Source organism: Cyprinus carpio, chromosome A3, assembly GCF_018340385.1.
Source record: "Cyprinus carpio isolate SPL01 chromosome A3, ASM1834038v1, whole genome shotgun sequence".
Taxonomy (NCBI): domain Eukaryota; kingdom Metazoa; phylum Chordata; class Actinopteri; order Cypriniformes; family Cyprinidae; genus Cyprinus; species Cyprinus carpio.
The window spans coordinates 15,996,053-16,017,708 of record NC_056574.1 but is presented as its reverse complement, the minus strand read 5'-3'; the positions used below and the strand labels follow the sequence as shown (position 1 = coordinate 16,017,708).

The 21,656-nt window shown below is 40.0% G+C and overlaps 1 protein-coding gene across 1 annotated transcript in view; it reads right to left on the bottom strand.

Annotated features, from left to right (window-relative positions):
• Positions 1–14,756, bottom strand: part of hs3st4 (heparan sulfate (glucosamine) 3-O-sulfotransferase 4) — an 88,678-nt gene extending 73,922 nt beyond the window's left edge. The window contains exon 1 of the mRNA XM_042720639.1: positions 13,405–14,756. Within this exon, the coding sequence (XP_042576573.1) occupies positions 13,405–14,021 (617 nt within the window). The 5' untranslated portion in view covers positions 14,022–14,756. The remainder of the gene's footprint in view (positions 1–13,404) is intronic.
• Positions 14,757–21,656: the final 6,900 nt, after the last annotated feature.

Sequence of the window (21,656 nt, the reverse complement as noted above, 5' to 3'; positions counted from 1 at the left end):
GAAGAGCAAAAGCATGTGCAAGTGCAGTGATAATTCTCCACCTCTCATGTAGCTCTTAAATCTCATTCATGCTTCCTCATAATCATAGTGTTTGACTACGAGATAAATGACAACCATTTGGCATCACTTGATGTGACAGGTTTGTATATGCTTGGAACGATATGTGTTTGTATAAATGATGACAGATTTCCTTATTTAGGTGATCTAATCTGTTAAGTGATGATACCTAGAACAACACCAATCTATGACCGACCTATAATGCAGCATCAATAACATTTTTAACCTCCAATCTCAGCCAACACTATAAAGCAAAATGAATGAAAACATAAAATAAAATGTACGACAAGAGCCATTAAAGATCTGAAGATCTACACAGATTGCACAGCAAGGGTCTCTAATAACGAAGCTTTGCATCCAGAGATTTTGTGACAGATGTCTGTTTTCATTTTGACAGACATTGGGTAAGGGTATGTGGGTGGAAATCATAAAAGCTTGGCTGGACCACGCCTGATTGGCGCTGAGAATTTGAGCATTTCCTAAGACAGAATCAATGTGTAAAATAAAGTGGCTTTGTCCGAAAAATGTCTTCCATTAGCACTCTGCGTATGAGCTGTGGTCTTTTAGTGTAACTTACAATGCTAAGCAGCACATGGACTGACGGAAATTTCTGTTATTGTGCTTGTGCCACGGGAGGCTTGATTACATTCATTATCACAACAGGACTGCTTCACTGAGTTTCCATAATTGACAGAACATGTGGTGGACTTTGTTGTGTCTTTCATTTGAGAATAATGCAGAAGGTAAAAAGAAATGTGCACAGTGTCAGGGACAGGATGAATAAGAGCTAAAAAGCAAAAGGGACATTTAAAGCACAGTGGGGCTTCTTTTGCTGTAGGTAGGTGGCATGCCGTTTCATTCCCATGTCACTCTCTGGTGTATAGTTCAATTAACATAAATGTAATGCTGTCCAAACTTTTGAGTTCACTTCAGCAACTTTTAAGCACCCATATTCATGTGACCTTTGTTTTTAAGCTATCTATTCTATCACATACTTTCTAATATCACTGTGAATCGATGATATGTACCACTTTCCTTAGTCTTTAAGATATATTGGTTGCACATTTTACAGCAGACTAATGGGTAGCATCATATGTGGTCAAAATGTCTCTAAACTTAAAACAATTTTTGTAGGCCCTGTTTGTGTTTGTTTTGTTTTACTATTACACAATTATTTTAAGCATACTGTATAACATTATATTATTTACAATACACAGTATGGTTTTTAATGATATTCTACTTTCCCACTGCAATAGCTATTTCTTGCATCTTACATGTTATTGTAAAGCCGCGTTTCCACCGCTGGAACTTTACCTAGGAACTAGGGACTTTGGGCTGGTACTCTGTGTGTTTCCACCGCAGGAACCAGGATCTAAATAAAGTTCCGGGTAAAAAAAAATGCCCCTCAGAAAGTCCCTGCTCGCGAGGTAGTACTTTTTCAAAGGTCCGGAACTTTCGGGGATGGGATTTGGGCGCTAAACATGCTGAATGGTTGAGTTCATGCAGCACTGTGATTTCAACCACCATTTATTTGGATAATTTGCAAAATATAACTGTTATTGTGTCATGAAATGTAGTTTTAAAAGTATTTCAGGCGAGAATGCAGTTGTTTAAAATTCAAATCTGCAGTTTATTTATAAAGACAGAGCCTATTTAAAAATGTGTTTGGCCGATTTCAGAGACGATCAGCTCCACGCGATCAGCGGGAGCTCAGTGCTCATGTATCCGCCTAAAGCAGTCTCAACTCGGCTAGTCCTTCTGATATGTGCCGCTGGCTCTGATGTCTCTTCAGTGGTTAAACATAAAATATAATTTGTTTTGGGTAAATCTAACAGGTAATCTTTAGTCTATATTCAATTAATTTATATGTTAAAATGAAAATAAAAAGAGGCAATTGATATAATATTTCATTTCATTGTAATGTAGGCTGTATATATACACATTTCCCTGAACTAAGTATATTTCAGCGGGTATTACTGTTTAAATGAAAACGAAAAGAAGCAGTGGTATTTGATATTCTATTTTATCTTATTGTAAATATACAGTAAGGAAATTTTAAGTAGCCAAGGCGAGCTGACTGATGTTATCAAGTAAGCTGATACTTACCGGACTTGCGTCATCCCGTCCGCGGGAGATCACACTCCCGAGTCGACCTGCCAGTTTGACTGCAGTGGAAACGCAGAAAGCAACAGGTCTGGGTGGAAAATAGTTCATGTGGAAAAAGGTTCCTGGTACAATTGTTCCAGGTAATTTCGGTCGAAACGAGGCATAAGAGAGATATTTACTCTAAAGATGAAACAAAGCAACGCAGCGTGAACCAATTCTGTGCACTGTGTGTCCTGAACACAGATCTGCCTTGACAACAAATCCACTAAGAAAGGTGCAAAACTCTGTATAGCACCGTTTTCATATTAAAACCTGAGAGATTTAATGCTAAGCATGCTACAACTTCTTTAATCAAATACATAAAAAAATTAAAGGTGGTGGGAACATTTTAGCCCACTGACTCTTCAATTGCTCACATACCTGTAAAGTCAATAATATCATACTTTACAACATCAAACCTAAAACAAATGGCTATTTAAAATTGTATGCATCAGGATTATTATAGTTAAATAGAAACTATAACAAAATAAAACCATTAAAATCAAGTCATTTACTTGAAATGCAATAAATGCTAACTGAAATAAAATACAATAAAATTTAATAAAAAAAAAAACTTTTTAAGATCATTGCCAAGGCAATATTTCTATTTCTATTCTATTTAAATTGATGCTCTAAAATAAACAAAAGTTAAAACTACATAGACTATATATAAACTACACACACACAAACATATACACATTTTCACCAACAAATGATTTTGTTAGAATGTATTTATAATGTTGCTGATACAATTTGGCATGCTACTGTCTGGCTGTTTTATTAATGCGATTGACCCTTGCTCGACTAGAAATGACAATCTGACCTTGAATTTCCCATTTATGATTGTGATTCAAATCAAAACACAACTCTGCATGTTGTCTGTGCCCAAATACCACTTGCCGTAACTGACTGTATGCATCCCATTCTCAACATTCACAGCAGCCCAATGGTACTTGATGTCAGATAATCCTGTCAAACGTCACCATCCATAGCTACAAAGGTGGCGCGAATTGATGTGATGATAGTCAAATCCCAGAAACCCTGTGTGTATCCACCCCGCATGATAATCTTAGCATGACACAGTCAGCCAAAGGCGAATTCTAAGAGAACTGAGCAAACAGAAATTCACTGTCTCAATGTGCCTCAGCCCTAGGCATCTATCAGCATTGAGAATGTTTTACAACACATTGACACCTCAAAGCAAAAACGTCAAGAAGAGCACATCAGATATGTTTGCGAGGAGGTAAAGAACAGAAGGAACTGTCAAAAAAAAAAAAACGCCAACGCATTATGAAGAAATGGGCACATTACAAGCATCACACATTAAACTATCTGTTATTAAACACTAGGTATAACATTCCCTCCTCTGGCAACACTCTGTTGGTTAACTAATTATCATGCCACATTCATTTTCTGCACCCCAAAGCGTTTGTTGGATTTACCCAAGGTGGGGCACGCATGTGTTCAGCCAGTTTATTCTAAAACACAGCTCTTTGTGAGCGATTCAGCAGGAACTGTGGCTATGCAAACCCAAGGGCTGCTGGGATTGCTTCATTTACATTCCACAGATTACATCAGGAATTCTGAGACATTTTCCTTTTTTCTGCCTGTTAATTGGGGACAGCATGCACCGAAACAGATATGCACTGACACGTAAGCACAATAGCAGCATCACAGGCGAGTCCCTAATTAGTGAGCATTAATGACTACAACGCATGCTTGACCATGCCCGTGATATTCTAGCAGTCAGTAAACACAGCCATTTTTCTCTGTCTGCATCTTTCACGTATGACAGTCATGCGTGTGTGTGTGTGTGTGTGTGTGTGTGTGTGTGTGTGTGTGTGTTTTGCATCTAGAGGCAGTCGTTGCGGCAAATGCTCCTTTCCATCCATCTATGGACGTGTTTACAAAGCTTTTCAAAGCTTTAAAACCCAGCGCGTGTGGCTCCAGCATGACGTTGATTAGGAGGCTTGTCAGAAATAAACTGGAGAGCCCCATTCCTCCACAAACCTGTATTAATTTAGTTCTGCCAAGTTATACAGTGCCATATCTCTGCAGGAAAATCCAGCATGACATGAGAGCGAATTCTGCCCTTTAAAAAGAGGGTTAATCTTTCTTTCTTTCCCACAGCAACCTCAATCTCTCTCCGTCCCGCATGCCTCTTGTGATCCCGGGCTGCTGCAGTAAATTAAATTAAATAAACCCATTAGTTACAGCACTGCTACCTTCTCACCTCTGCCCAGATGCGCTTTCATGGTTTGTTGGCCTTTTAAAATAACTGAAGGACTGAGTATATGGAAGCTGTGATTGGAAAGTCACCTTGAATGAAAAGAACAGAGATTTGGGTTCATTGTTTATCGAGGTGATCACTTAAACCTTTGTGTGTTAACACATTTCCAACTGTGTTTTCCAGGTTAATAATGAACATGTATTTCAAATGTAAATCATACTTGAGGTGCTCTAAAATTTGTAGACAGGCAGGCAAGAGAAAAAATGGGGGTGGATGGCTGTGAAGAGTCTGCATCACTGCAAACACGCTAAAACGTGTGGCATGAGTAACTGAGTAGAGATCACCAATCCAGTGACATGCTGACAGCCTGAGCAGCACGTCTGAGGGGAGGGAGACTTATTTCATTATTTCTTTCACATTATATCATTCCGTCTGTTGTTTTAAATCATGAAAATCTGTATTAACTTGAAATAGAAGGAAAAAGTGACTAAAGCTGGGAGAGACTTTAAAAGCGGTTCAGTCGCGAACAAAGACCATTTAAAGTCCCTCAACCAGTGGAATAATTCTCCCTCAATTTCAGAATTCGCTTCATAAAAATAGCAAATCTCATTGTTAACCTTATTCGGAACACTGCAGGTAACCAAAAAGGTTTACTTTAACACAAAGTTTCTTCAAAATTCTTGAAAAACAGCACAAACACAGAGGGGTGTGCAATATAGTGCAACAGTTGGGTTCAGGAAGTAAAAATCCTATTCTTTGTCTCCATAGAGAAAACTGCAATAATTCTATAGAAACCTTTCAAGACATATTATACATACTATGATCTCATTAAACAACAGTGCATGTTTCTGCTCAAGCTGTCAGTCAGTGTAAATTCACTGATTCAGAATGATGGAAAGTAGGATCCAATTGCAACATAAAAGCATTTATTAACAAACAAAACAAAAGTAAATCCAGGCAAAGGGAGACATGGACAATAAATAGTAAATCCATACATGAGGCGAGGCAGGCAAGAACTGAAAAACACACATGAAACATCCACAAGGGACTGTGCAACAAACATTTTCAATTTTATTTAAGCTAGAAAATTCCACTACAATTGTTTATGTTCACATGTGGTATTTGAGCGAAAGACAAAGTTTTACTTTCACTAAAAAAAAAAATAATAAATTCAACTGGGGGTGACTCCAGTCCACTCCCTTTCAAACACTGGATGTAAGCGTCCTACCGTTCATCATAACTTACAATCATTGTCAAGAAATTAAATGCAGTTTAAATGCATTATAGAAAGCAAAATCTGCCTCAAAAGCAAAACATTGCTCAACCTGACATCTTAAATGTCAATAATCCAAATTACCCCAGGAAAACAATCTCCTTCTGATACTCCAATTAGCAATTAGCATAATCCTTAAAAGCATCCTTTTTCATCTCATCAGCTTAGTCCAGATCTCAAAGGACACTTGGCGCATGTGGCAGCTGCTGCATAAAAACTATTGTGAGTTGAAATTTTATTGCGGGACATTCTCATGTGGGGTTTGATTAATGGTGTATGCATATAATTGATGGCGGGCAACTTGAAACCTCAATAGACAATGGCACAGGAAAAGTTCCCAGAAACACATTCAAAGTCACATAAGAACAGGATCTAACCACCAGAACTCAGTATGTTGAAACTGTTGCAGTCAGTTTACACTGCCAAAATACTATCCCTACATTGCTTCACACTATGCTAAAATTATTCTAGCTGAATACCTCATGGTGATTTCAGACAAGGAAAAGCACATGAATAAATAAACAACAGAAAGCAATGTGAAATTTCAAAGGTGATGGGACAATCACAGCAAACAAGCTTCTGGAAGCCAATGAATGTGTCTGTCTTTGTGACAGTGACTCAGGGGTGTTAACAGAGGAATTAGCTCACACCTACAGAGTGTAAGCACTTCTCACCGCCATAATTGAATTAAGCCTGTCACAATCTTCTAAGCTGTGTATATTATTGAAGAAATGGGTGGTGTGAGCTATGTCACAGATCATTCACAAAGCAGCACTGCTAAATAGCTGCCTTTCTCATTTGTTTGTTCACATTCGGTTGTTCGCAAAATGGGGAAAACTTTCATTTGTGATTTATTATTCCCTTGGCAAACTGTTAAAAGAATAGTTCAGCTAAAAATTTACATTTTGTCACCCACTATTTATTCTCGCTGGTCCAAAGCCATATGGTGTTATCATTTCCATAGGACACAAAAAGTTGATAGTTTTTAAAGAATCACTGCAGAGAACAAGTTCACATTGAATCAGTGCCATCAAGACCAAAAAATGATACAAAAAAAAAGCACCACAAGAATTGTAAGAGTAGCCAGTGTAACTTATTTCAAGTCTTTTGAAGCCAAATAATAAGCTTTTCTGAAGAACAGACTTAATTGGAAATGTACAGTATGTACCGAATTTATGCCACTTTTGTATTTTTAAAAGGGATAATTCAGCCTAAAATGGAAATTCTGTCAACATTTACTCACCCTCATGTCATTCCAGACCCAAAAAAATGTCTGTCCTGTCCATCAAAACTTTAATGGTGTAAAAAGTTCATAAAGTAATCTATATAAATCAAACTGTTCAATACAAGTTTTCTGAAGACACATAATTGCTTTATAAAATGTGGAAGGACAAATGTGCTCGGCTGGTGCATGAGAACCAATGTTTGTTCTTCCGTGTGACACGAAGGCACATTTGAGCTTTTGTTGACTGTATTTGTTGTGCTGTATGCTCATTGATCTCACACACACACACACACATATATATATATATATATGTGTGTGTGTGTGTGTGTGAGTGTGTGGTGTGTGTGTGTGTGTGTGTGTGTGTGTGAATAAAAGCTTAGATGAAATCTGTTCATCATAGAAATAAATCGAGTCTCTTCCCAAAACTTGGATTAAAGCACTAGATTCATATGGATTACTTGTACAATGTCTTTATTAACTTTTTTAAACATCACAAGTTTCGGGTGAATGGACTTTCATTGGAGGGAAAGAAATATCTCAGATTTCATTAAAAATAGTTTCTTTGTCTGTCAAAGATAAACAAAACTCGAGCAGGTTTGGATCGCCATAAGGGTGTTTCATTTCTGGATGAACAAACCTTTTAAGAAGTGGTCACTGTAAATCTGTTATAGTGTGGCAAGTGCTGCATAGCAATTCTTCAAAATTCCTGCAGGAAAATAACAACATACAAATGTAGAACAATATAAATGTGAGGAAAAGATGACAGAAATTTCACTTTGGGGGGAACTATTCCTTTAATAGCATCCTCTATCTGTCAGATCCACATGGCGTATTAGGATTTCTGTGTACTGTGTCAGATGTCACAGAGAGATGCAGGTGAAGCCATGTGTCACATTCCTAGCAGGGAATCAAGAAGGTTTTTTTTTTGTTTTTTGTTTTTTTTATCCCCACAGCTCCTCTGAGGAAAAGCAAAGCCCTGCTATGATAAATGTCAGGTCAGAGGAGCAGCCGTGAGACACGCTGGAAGCTGCGTGTTTGCCCTCACTGCGTGGCTTCAACGTGTCAAAGTTCCTGTCTGAACTGCATAAGCTTGTTTTTGGGTCTGTCTTGAGACTGTATTACTCACCCAATACACAAAATAGGTGCTGAAGGAAATGCAGGGAGAAAATTGGAATCTTGTCAAGTATGATTGACATGCCTATTTGTCCCAGGGAATTCTTATTCAGAGAGATTTTAAGATGGCTGTAAACCAACTCTTTGTCGAATGAAATCATTGTTCCTTCTGACTGGAAACACATCATGGCAAATCCGTGGAAAGTAAATAATCCCTGGGAGAATTCTTTTAAGCTCAAAATGACTTAAGTTTACTCTTTATTTTTGGCTCAAAATAAATAATTTAATACTTGAGGAAGTGGCTGACAATGTGGGGCTAAAAAAAATAGAAAAGAAACAAAGCTTAACCAGCCTCCATATTTGCTTTGCAACGAGGACAAGGTTTAGGTTCTCATCCACAGACACAAAGCGGGCAGAAACTGTGTGTTAATGGCAGATTGTGCGACGATGCAGATATTTTAATGGCTGCAAATTAAATTGACAAATTAGATTCTTAGCATAAGTGAATTAAACTTGTGGAATTGGATGAAGATCATCACTTCAGAAACTTTCTAGCAGCATTCAGCCCAGCAGGCAGCAAGGATGTCTGTCAGAAAGAGCGAGGCGTTGAGGGTTGAGTAAGAAAAGATGTACTGCAGAATCTTGACGGCAGGTGGATTTTCCTCTCTCAGCCTTCAAAGATAAAATGCTGCGATTCCATGTACAGCTCTGGTGCCGCAAAAGAAATGGACTCGAATAACCCAGAAGGCCGAGCTCACTTTTTACCTTGATTCTTTAGGCCACGGAGAACCTTTCTCATAGACTGCGGCACCGTGTGAATGCTTACACCTTAATGCTCTTTGACTTTAAATCCCAGATGTAATTGAACTGTCAAGACTGCTGTCTGGAATTGTTTCCGGAGGGGCAAACAATATGCGCATGTCTTTCCATGCAACCCTGAAAGCTGGATCCCGGAAGATGCCTACATACCATCAGTATGTCATACAATAGTAATAGCAAGTACATTCACAATTTTCAAACATCAGCAGCGCAGGAATTTCAGCGGCTGTATCTCAGCATTGGAATGGCACAATGTTCGCACCTAGCCAAAAGAGGACTTGACGGGTGATAAACATGAAGTGCCAGGACGGAAGCTCCTGTAGTCACTGGGCTCACTTGTGCTGGTGAATTTAATTAATTGGAAATTGGGGATGAGACAGACTTGACTGCAGCAGTCCACTCGCTCACGACAGGCACAGGGGCATGCTCCTAAATAAAAAGTTTAATTCCATGATTGCCGCGTTGGCATCCGAGTACCCAGAGTTGTGTCCTTGCATGCCTTGGCAGAAGCTTATCAGGAGCAGGCAGATTGGGGCATCCCAGGGAGGTGCAGGGGCTAGGCTGTATGGAGAGAGATGGCATCCAGCTTGAGTTGGGAAGTGGACCACCTCCTCTCACAGCTTCAAGCCATCAGTCAGGAGGCGAGAGTCGGGTTGAACTGCAGCGTGGTGTGCTGAGGCAAGGTAAACAAGGGATAAACGGAGGGTTTGGGTTCTGTCCTGCTTCGCTCAGCAGTGGATCTGCGTCTGCAACTCGCTCCTTCTATCAGAGGCTTGTTTCTCGGCTTCTGACAGGAAAGAATCAATGCCGCATGCTGTTCATACTCCTCAGAAACTTGCAGATGATTCACTGCACCCAGTGGCCCTTAAAGTATTAGGACACTTAAGCCACATTTAAAAAGTCTGAATTTCATTGCATTAAATATCAAAGCAAGTGACATCTGCAATCAAATAGCGCTGGAGCTTTTCTTACAATGAACTTTTTGGAGCTATTTTAAAGGTGTCAAGTGTCAGGGTGTCAGCTAACCTGTCAATTCTCAACAGGTTCACACAGGTGTTCTATCAGAGTAACCACAGTGATGAGCTATATTAACTATGGACATGATCAACTAACATCTGAACCCGAGTGTCCAAATACTTAATTCTGAACAGTATATCTGTTGTTTATAACTAGAAACCTAACAAATTTTCATTTTCATTGGGCTATAATTCTTTTTAAACAAATTCATTTTCATTTATTTAATAAAATAATAATAATAATAACTATATAAAAATCTTAAAATAACCAATATAATTGACAAGAACCCAAAGCAAAATTTCTAAAACTTAAACTAAAACTGAAAATTGGCAAAATTAAAATGAAAAAATAATTTAAAATATTAATAAAAATAATACTCTTGATGATATCTTATTGATACTAAAATAACATTGGTTTGGAACTTAATCTTGCCTTTAACTCTCAATATTCCTTTAAACAACCAAAATTTGTAAGTAATGAGGAATTTTTGAAGTTCTATCAGGAAACGGGGCCCTGGGGAATAAATAGGTGCTGGAATTAGACGCTTCGTTGTGTAGCCTTGTACAGGGCAAGAGCAATGCGTGGGCTTCAGCAGTCGGCTCTCACTGATCAGAATGTATTTTATTTCCAACAAAAAGGAAGAGAACTTGGTGTAGGCAATGCTGATTTTTTGCTATCTCTTGAAAGGCCACCTCTTTTACAGGCTCGCAACTGGACAAAAAGATGGAAAAACTCTCCTGAGGTCAAATAACCAAAGGATCTCCAGCTCTGAATATTGTGTGGGGGCTATTGAATAGAATGAATAAATAACAGATCAGAGAAGCCTGTAAAATGTTGCAAATGTCCTATTAGAATTGATTTATTTTTTATTTTATTTTTATTTTTTTTTGTTTGTTTTTTATTTTATTTTTATTTTTTTTTGTTTTTTTTTTTTTATTTTTGTTTCTTTTATTTTTGTTTTATGTAAACGATATTATCGCCCATTCAATCGGGAGCTGGGATGCTCAAAAAGAGCAGTGTTTTGCCCCACAAATGGCTTACTTAAAAGTTGTCTCTGCAAATTAAGCTGGGATATGAATCTTTTAACACTGCAAGAATTACACACTTCAGCTTTAACATTCTGATTTTTACCTTCCTGCACTCCTTTAATCTAAGAGTGAACCCCAACAGTGGCGCAATTAGTCTAATGATGCCAAGCTATTATTATTCGACAGAGGGAACGCATTACCCACTCAGTGAAAGTGAGGCTTCTTTTAAAAGCAGACAGGAGTTTAACAGAGCATCCAGTCCTCCCTGACAAGCCTTTTAAACATAGCATCAGGCTGTAAAGGAGGAGCACCATCATATTTCAAGACTGAAAAGACTACCTAACTTCTCCTGATATATATGCCCAGCAAATGAAGTCCAAAAAGCCTTTACCACTGGATATTTATTCCTGAAGGCTTTAAAATGTAAAACCGACTTGTCTCTGCATCTTTGCATACAGAATATTTGTAAACCGAGTTGCCTTCTTAAGCATATTTCATGTCATCAAATTCAAGGTCCATCCTTTAATGTCATTTCAAATACATTTTGTTTTAAATACAGTTTATTTGCAATCTGTTATTTTTGTTTAGCTACATTTAACCCCTCAGTTGGCGCTTTGACATATTGCACATCTACCCAGGCAGTTACTGCACTGTATGTAATGTTGTTTCATTCGGTGAGTATGGTAGGCCATTACATATTTGATATTCCTCCAAGCTACATGTCATGTTCCAAGCGCATGTGGAAACAAATTTAAGGCCGCTTAAGGGATTTTTTAAAACACACAAGCACTCTTAGGTGTTATTTATATAACCTTGTCATCCCTGGGTCTAATGAGTCCCACACAACAACTGTTATGAAACAGCTCGCATTAACAACCAGGCAAATGAACGAATGTTACGAGTTCTGCTCGCTCTGAAGTGAATTGCGACAGATGTTGCCTGGCCTCAAAGCTCTGAGTCACAGCCCAAGGCTAGCAGGTCCAAGCGGATCCAGCACACACCGCAGCATGGCTTAATGCTCATTCTCTCTCTACCCCTCAGACGTTATTTGTACAGCTTCTCCTGACCATAGGCAACTGCTCGGCTGAATGATGTTAGGTCTATGTAGAATAGCACTACAAAGAAAAACAGCCTGAGTGTAATAACCTGCACTGGTTCTGATTGTAAATAGAGTGGAGAGATGTAAACTAGGAAATATCGCAGACCAACGAGTCAAAGCATGTTGAGGATGTGTATGTGACCTGAGTAAGCACCACAGGATTGGAGCACACCTGGGAGTCTGGAACCCAGGCGTTCTGAAAGTGCTCAATGGAGCATTCACTGCACCTGGCTCTACTGAGCAGTGATTGCGAACATGAATTTGGCGTGAAATGAAACAGTCATGCTGCTGTAGTAATTATGTTAAAGCTGGACAAAAGCATCCACTGCAGCCTGGAGCTTGGTTGCTTTTGAATCATCGAATATGTACTAGTCTACTGAATAAGTGACTGACTAAAGCATCCCTCAATTACGAAATGGGAAACAAAAGCAGATGACCAAGACTATATTAAGTGTAGACATACTCAAATGCAGTATGTATAGGCCTACAGAAGTGGCATTTACATCTGATCAGCCCTGATCAAAAGATTTTTTTTTTTTTTTTTGTCAAATAAAGATATATACTATTTCTTATTTTACGACTGTACTAAACATGGATGTATATACTTGTAAATAGCCATACATTCATCTTATGTCTTCAAAAGCTTGGATCATCGGTATAAATAATAAGACATTTGTACTAAACTAGTGTTTTTCTGAATTACTAGACCATTTTGAAAAAATACAATAATGTTATTATTATTATTAATTAATTTTTTTTTTTTTTTGTAATCTCTGAATGCAAGTACTTTTTTTTTATAGGAAAGGAAGGAAAGAACTCAACCGAGATATATGGGTCAATGACAAGATGCTCAAGACAAGATGTTGATTTGCCCAGATCTATAAAATGACTCAGAAATGGCTTTTTTAAATTTCAGATTAAATTATTACTTTTTGCATCAGTAGTTTGGAATAATCTTTCATTATTATTTACAAATAAATTAACAACTACAAATAATAATATAGGTATTATATCTATCTATCTATCTATCTATCTATATATATATATATATATATATATATATATATATATATATATATATATATAAATATCCCATAAATTAAAGTCAGTCATGAAGGAGGCCATTTTGTTGTCATGTGTGCGTGTGTGTGTCGACAAAATGTTTGCAAATTTATAATAATAATAATAATTACGATAAACATTTTGCTTGAGATTAAATCAACTGTTTTGTAAAGAAATTTTTATAAAACTTTTTCAAAAGCATATTAAACAAAAATCAAGAAAGAAATGGCATTTCCAAGAACTTTAAACTAGATTGTTATCATGATCTCAGATCTCAGACATCCTTATCTGTCATTTACCTATAAACAACACAACAGAGAAACGTGAAGGTCGCACCTGTACCAATCCAGCCCCCTCTCGTAGTTCCTGTCAAAGAAGTGAGGCTCATTCCCAACGGCTCGAACATCGGGATGAACCCGCAAAGCTTCCAGCAGAGCCCTTGTCCCCCCTTTCTTCACTCCGATTATAATGGCTTGGGGCAATTTTTTAACCCCGTAATCCGAAGTGCAGTTCACCACTCTCTGAAGCTCGCTGTCCGTGGTGCTGAATTCCGGGTGCTCGTGCTCTCCAGCAGCAGCGGCGGCGCGCGACATCATGCTGCTGGTCGTAGCCGCTTGAGCTCGCGCCCATCCTGCCGTCCTCTCGTCGATCCCCACTCTATTTCTAACGCTCGAGACGGCGATAGTTTGCTCTGTCGCCGTTCTCTCGATGAACTCCTCGTCGAGATAGACCTGGGAAGAGGTCGAGTAAAGTTTTTCCCTCAGCGTAACAAAAGTTGTTTCATCTGTCACAAGCCTCCCCTGATAAACGTAGTTCTCCTGGAACTGGAAGGAGTTGTAACAGCTCATCAAGCTATAGAACAGATAGGTGACAGAAAGGGAGAGGGTGAACATGAATAAGATCTTCCGGGGCACTTTAGAAGTAAAAACCGAAGTGCTGGACCAAAATGCCATCTCTGATAGCAGCGACCCTCTCAGAGAAGTGGCCAGACATGTTTCCACCCCAAGTCTCGCATGGACACTCAACAACAATAATCTGTCACCATCAACACCGCAAACATCTGAAAGTGCGAGGAGCCCGCGCACTCTACGCGCGCTTCACTTGAGGAAAACGGATCGTTTAAATTCCAGAACAACGTCTTGAGTATCGATTTCTTATTCCGACGCTGACAGCCTTTGTCACAATTGATCGGATTGAACTTGCAGATGAGAACGGCTGCGGTCGGGCGTCCTTCCAAACGAGCAGCCCGCTTGGACTGAGGGTGATGCTGCTGCTGATGGAAGTCTTGTCATCTTAGAAGAAAAGGGGCAAAGAGATAGCAAAGTCTCTGAAGTGATGTGCAGGGCACGTCTTCACCCGATACCGCTTCTGGAGTGCAGTTTTGACACCGCTGTCCTTCACACCGCTGATTTCAGGTGGCAATTGGCGCAAACCCTGGATCTTAATCCAAACGAGGTGCTGATGTTGTATCACGCAGTCATCCTCCTACTGCTAATCCACTAACTTTGAGCGCTGGAGAGTGAGCAGCCTCGCCATAAATATTCATTGACTGCTCTCAGTGGCTGAGAGTGCAGCGCGCAGTCTTAACGCCTCGTGTTGATTGGTAGACGTGATGCGCGCATCAGCCGTGGGCTCATCCAAAAACCCGAATAATACTACAGTAAGAAACTGGTCCTACGCCTACCGCTTTCTACAAGACGACTGAGAAGGAAAGCATTAGACAAGCTTGTATTTCTATCAGCTGAAACAAAAATGCATTTATATAGTCCTATCAAAAAATGTAATGTACTTTATTTAATAATAAATATTTGATACTAACAGATTAATATTTATTTTGATTTATAATATTGATTTTGAATGTATTATATCATTCAACTCTTCTAGTTATATTACAAAAGAACCTAATACAAAATAATTTCATTTGCATAAACTATTATATTTATAGAATACAGTCAATTTATTGTATTTATGGTATAAATAACTCTTTGTGGCTTTAATTATTGATTTTTTTTTAAACGCACTAAAACCTATTTAATTATATGTAAAATCAAAGTTTCTGATTAAGAAAATATTTTCTGATCAAGAAAATAAAGTTGAAAGTATCAAATGCAGAAAAATGTTGGGGTGCACTGAAAAAAAAAATTGTTTAAGAAAAATTAGAAGAATTAAACATGGTTTTCTTGTAAAACATACACCAATAATCTTTGTTTTATTTACAGCTTATATTTATAGCAGAATTTTATTTTATTTTTTTTTTATTTTTTTTTACAGTGTGGTGGGTGTTTGTCACACTCATATAACCTGCAAGTCCTGCAGTACCAACCCCAGTGAAAGCAGTACTGATACGAGGAATATTACAGCAGCTCATTATATGAATATATTTCTTCCTTTTATTATATCTGATCTCACATTTATATTGTTATGACTCCATTTTTATGACAGAAGCACTAACTTTGGTCTATACAGAGCAGCTCATGTCTGCTCTCTACTGGCCTGAGAGATGCAGGATTAATCTATGCAACAACAGCACTGGGTAAAGAGTGGTGATTCTTCATGACAGGTACCTTAATGCACATTACAGCACATTAATGCACAGATTTCAGGAATGACTGTATAGATGAAGAATGACCGAATGGGTGGATGCATGCATTTCTGGAATTCAGCAATGTTCTTGTGGTATGTACTGTATTCTGAATAATTCAACAATGGAAATTTCTTTATCTTCAGTTTATACATTTATTATCCCAGGTTATGGACCTTTTTCTCTGAATATGATCCAAGGATTAGACATATGTCTTTTAGGGAAATAAACAGATGACTTGTGAGCTGAACGATATGTCCCCTTCCTTTAGATCACTCCATTCATCATGTCCCTCATGTTCTACAGCTTCCAGCTCAGAGCATCCGTTAAAAGTAAGCATTCTGTTTTCCTGATAAATCTGAGTTACTGCTGTAAGCTTCTTGTAGGTTGTTTTTTGGAGGTTGTTGAAACTAAAGAAAGATGTTTGAGCCCCATATACGGAAAACCTGCACATTTGAATAGGTTTTAATCTAAGTGAACTGTAGGAAAAACCACAGCTGCCATTTCTTTATGTAACACCTAACACTGAAACACCTTTCTGTACATTCAGTAGGTTAGTCAAAAAAAAAAAAAAAAAAAACCTGTATGCCATGCAGAAAAAAAAATGAACAAACAAAACAGATTAAGCATTTCGAAATCAAGTGTGTTTATATTATAACTGACACATGCCAGCACTGAAGCTCCTCAAATATACTAAAATTCACTTTCATTACAGCACCTACACTGTAAGAAAACATTGTGTTGTGCTGACTTTTGCTGCAGCTAGCTCCTCTTCCCACATATAGGGCACCCACCTATCTAGATGTGGCAGTGTTGCTTTTCTCACTCTCCAATGTTGAAATGACCTCTCAAACTTAGGTACAAATGCTCACTGGATATACAGCACCACACACTGTAGAAGACACAATTCTTTGATAAATAATTTGGATGCATTTTTTATTTTATTTTTATTTAATTTTTTTGAAGTTGCTTTTAAAGATAGCACCTGCCTAGAAGCTAAAAGAAAATGCAATGTAGAGTTCACAGTACAGGAAACATTTTTAAATATACATGGATATTTAAAAGATTGGCTTGCAGTTGGACTCTAAGCCTCTGGCATGCAGTCCAAAGGGAAATCCTTTGAAATTTGCCAAAAATGCTTGAAACAGACTTATAATTGTTTAATCTGTGAGTGGCAAGTGTAGAAAATAGTAGTTTGGTCTATGATAGGGTGACCACACATTTTCCCAGGACACGTCCAGGCCAGGATTTCTATATTGCCTAAAAAAAAACATGTTATGGCTTTGTTTGTGCTGCACAGACCAATTGTTGTATGACAAAGTACCGTGAGAGCTCAAGAGAGCAGATGGCTTCTTGTGCTTTTGAATCGCTCTCACGGTACTTTGATGTCATACACCAATCGTTATGCTTCATGTCGAACACTAATATATACATGTAATTGCATCGCTTTGACCATTCTATGTAGATCCCACCTTCTCACTCACCACGATTGGTCGATTACGTACAATGTCTGCATGTTATTGGTCAAACGATCATTATCTTCATTAAGTATGAAAACAGGAAACCAAAGTCAAAACCTGGATATTTTAGGCAATATAGAAATCCTGTCCAGGACGTGTCCTGGGAAAATGGCACGTTTGGTCACCCTATAGTCTATGAGCCTGCATAAACATTAAGATTTAAGACTGCAATAAGCTGCATAGCATGAATTTTTACAAATAACATAACATGATGTCCAGTAGACATGATATTTGTAAGTAATACTTTAGCTATTACTCCAGTGCCAGAATACATAATGCAATATTTGCTCTAATAATTAATAATTTTACGTTTTAATGCCATTCACACTGAATACAGGTAACGATTCATTCACATTTAAAGTTGCTTTCTTTTGGGTTCTTTGATTTTTATAAGCCCACCAAGTCACATTGTTCACATATTTATTGAAGGCATAGAGTGCTTAGAGGCGTTTATGGTTAATATATATATATATATATATATATATATATATATATATATATATATATATATATATATATATATATATATATATATATATATATATACACACACACACACACACACACACACACACACACACACACACACACACACAGTATATGCTTAAAATATCATGATTAAAACATTTTACCTACATTTCCACCCAGTCCTATGTTATTGTCCCCCTAGATAATAAATTGAGCAGACAATATGGCTAAATATAAATATGCAGACAGATGTGCTAACAATAGGTAATAATATCAAATGGTAACATATGGTTCATATATTTAAACATTTTTATGCCATGCAGCTCAGCAGAAATGTCTGTACTGTGATATTTCTTCTCTTTCCATTGCCTTCCTTTTTGCACATTCTTACTACTAGATCATACTTGAACATGTCCTTCCCCTCCAATGAAAACCAAACAAAAAAATTACATGCTCACCAAGCTGTGAGCTCAAAGCAAAAGCAGAGATGCTTCCGCTGTCTGAGTGAGAGAGAAAACAGCAATCTCTGAGGCACAAAATAAATAAATAAATGATAAAAAAAATAATAATAAAATTCCATGCACATGGAAATATATGGAGAGGGCTGAGCAAGCCAGAAGATTTATAAGGCCTACGGCATGAACTAAAATGATCAGCCGATAGCTCCAATCAATTTCACTGCACCTATGGAAACAAAATGATTTCAGCCTCCATTTTTATTTTGGTCCTGTGATGACAGAAGAGACAATTTAAGATGATAATACAGTAGAGTACAGTTTAATTGGAAAAATCATGTTGTCCACAGAAACACTGACACATGCAGTCATTCAAATACAGCACTTAAATTTAGAAATGTCAGCAATGTAACACAGTTTCCAAATCCCTTCTATGAATATGCCAAATTTCTGGATATGAAATGATGCTCTCTGGTTACTTTTAGTTTTCTGTACACCCAAGATGCATGACTGCATCAGGGTGATAAAAATGTGCTGGGTTACAACTGATGCCTCACACAGGAAACATCTCGGTTACGTATGGTAACCCTCGTTCTCTGAAGGAGTGATGTTCTCTCTCAACATCACGTCGGTGAACAACAGGGCTTGGAACAAGCAGTTCCACTCACCATTGTCAAAGCACTACCTCACTGAGTGAGATTGGATAACACTGGGAAAACGTACCCTTGGAACAGGGACGCTGTGGAAGCCCCATCCTTCCCGAAGGAGTTTTCAGAAGCAAATACACATATAGCATCTGTTTAGGTGTATATGGAGAAATTGGAGGTGACTGTAACCCTCTTGGGAAGGCAGAAGTCTGCCGGGGAAACACGGGCTCTAAGGTTATACCGAGGACTATACACATATGAATATCGCTTAGGTCTCAATATGAAACCCAGCCTTCCACGGTTCTCACGGATTCATCGTGAAGGCCTTGCACCGGACGTTCTGCCAAGTCCAGCTGCCAAGGGTGATGGAGGATCTCAACAGGGTCTACAGAGTGGACAATTTCAGCAAGCCGACACTAATCGGGGCCTCTCAGTGCGGTGAGAACACAGAAGAACTTTTCTACACAAAGGCTATAGAATCCAGCGAAATGTGTTGGGGGTCGCCCAGCCCGCAACTCTACAAATATCTGTCAGTGAGGCGCACCAGGCCAGCGCCCAGGAGGATGCAACACTTCTAGCTGAGTGAGCTTGCAACCTGAACGGGCAGGGCACACCCTGTGCCTGATGAGCCAGGGTGATGGCTTCCACAATCCAGTGGGCCATCCTCTGCTTAGAGACAGCATTCCCCTTCTTCCAGCCTCTGTAACAGACAAAGAGCTGGTCTGAGGTCCTGAAGCTTTGTGTGCAGTTTACGTAGCCTCTTAATGCTCAGACGGGACAGAGCAAAGCAAGGGCTGGGTCTGCCTCCTCCAGGGGCAGCGCTTGCAGGTTCACTACTTGGTCTTTGGAGGGTGCAGTGGGAACCTTGGGCATGTAGCCGGGCCGGGGCCTCGGGATTACCTGGGAGTCAGCCGGCACAAACTCTAGGCATGAATCGTCGACCGAAAATGCGTGCAGGTCCCCTACCCTCTTGATCTTGCAAGCAGGAGCAGAGTTTTCAATGAAAGAAACTTTAGCTTTACTGAATGCAAAGACTCGAATGGGCCCTGCTGTAGTGATTTTAGCACTAGAGACAGGTCCCAAGAGGGTATAGAGGGAGGCCGGAAAGGATTTAACCTCCTGGCCCCTCTAAGGAACCTGATGATGAGATCATGCTTATGTAAAGACTTCCCATTCATGGAGTCATGGTATGCAGCAATAGCAGCAACCCGGACTTTGAGGGTGGAGGGAGACAGCCTTTGCTTCAGTCCTTACTGCAAAAGGAAAGCACAGCAGCAATCGGGCAATTCCGGGGGTCTTCTCGGCGAGAAGAACACCACTCGACGAACAGGTTCCACTTCAAGGCATAAGCATGTCTCGTAGTCAGTGCTCTCGCTGAAGTGATGGTGTTCGCTACCTCCTGGGGTCACCTAGAACCTCCGCGTCCCATCCAGGGACCAAACATGGAGTTTCCAAAGGTCTGGACGTGTGTGCCAAATGGTGCCCCGTCTCTGAGTCAGTAGATCCTTCCGAAGTGGAATCGGCCAAGGAGGGGTTGTTGCGAGGATCACTAGTTCGGGGAACCAGGTCTGAGTGGGCCAATATTGCGCCACTAGCAAGACTTGTTCCTCATCCTACTGGACTTTGCACAGTGTCTGTGTGAGAAGGCTCACTGGGGAAACGCATATTTGCATAGGCCCCGTGGCCAGCTGTGTGCCAGTGCGTCCATGCCGAGTGTTCTCTTGCAGGTCTTTGGAGAAGCTAACAGGTCTACCTGGGTGGCTCCAAAACATCTCCCAGTCAGCTGGACCATCTGGGGATGGAGTCCCCATTCTCCCGGGAGCATTGCTTGAGACATCTCGAGCTGTACAGTTGAGCAGGCCAGGAATGTGAACAGCACGAAGTGACCTCAGAACCTTCCAACTCCAAAGGAGGAGGTGGCGGGCAAGTTGCAACATGCGACGAGAGCGCAGACCACCTTGTTGGTTGATCTTCGCAACGGTTGCTGTGTTGTCTGTTCAGACCAGTATGTGCTTGCCTCGTAAGCGCCTTTTGAGATGGTTCAAGGCAAGGTGCACTGCTAACAACTTTAGGCAACTGATGTGCCAATGCAGCTGTGGGCCTGTCTCTTCCCCTGAGACTGCATGCCTGTTGTACATGGTCCCCTAGCCGGTGGTGGAAGCATCCATTGTAAACCACAGCATGCCTGGAGATCTGTTGGATCTGACCACGGGGTGAAGGTTTTGGGGACAGGACAGTGTAACTTGGACCCGGTGAGTGCTGTGATTCCATGCCCACCTCAGGACTTGGCCATAAAGCCAGTGCTGATGCGGTCTCATATGTAACAGGCCGAGTTGTGTAAGTGCCACTGTGGCCGCCATATGCCCCAGGAGCCTCTGAAAAAGTTTCAGTGGGACCGCTGTCCTGCCCTTGAACATATTCAAGCAGGCTTGCACTGACCACGCACGTTCCTCTGTGAGGCTCACTGTATGTTCGACCGAATCCAACTCCGTTGAGGGTGGTGAGGAAGGAGGAGCCCACTGGCTGGTTTCTGGCAGTAAAAGGTTGAGGAATCTTCATTGGAGAGCTCTCCCTCTGATGCTGATGCTCTTTGAAGAGGGCCGAGTGCATTCCGTGGGTCGCTCCGCTGGATTGGAGGTGCAAGAGGAGTGGTGGTCCCCGGAGGGTTGGCTCCCTGAGGGGTTTGCTACCACTGTAACCCTCAAACCACCCGCGTTACTGCAGGACGTGGTTCTTGTCTGTCGGCCGCCAGAACGAGCCCCAGATTGCGGCAATGGGACTCTGCCCCCCTGGAGGTAGCAGAGCCTGGTTCGCAGTTCTGAGATGGTCATCTTCCCGCAGTGGGAACATGACTCATCCACGAAGGCTGACACTATAAAGACAGGGTCAGAAATTGTCAGGCAGTATGTCAATGCAC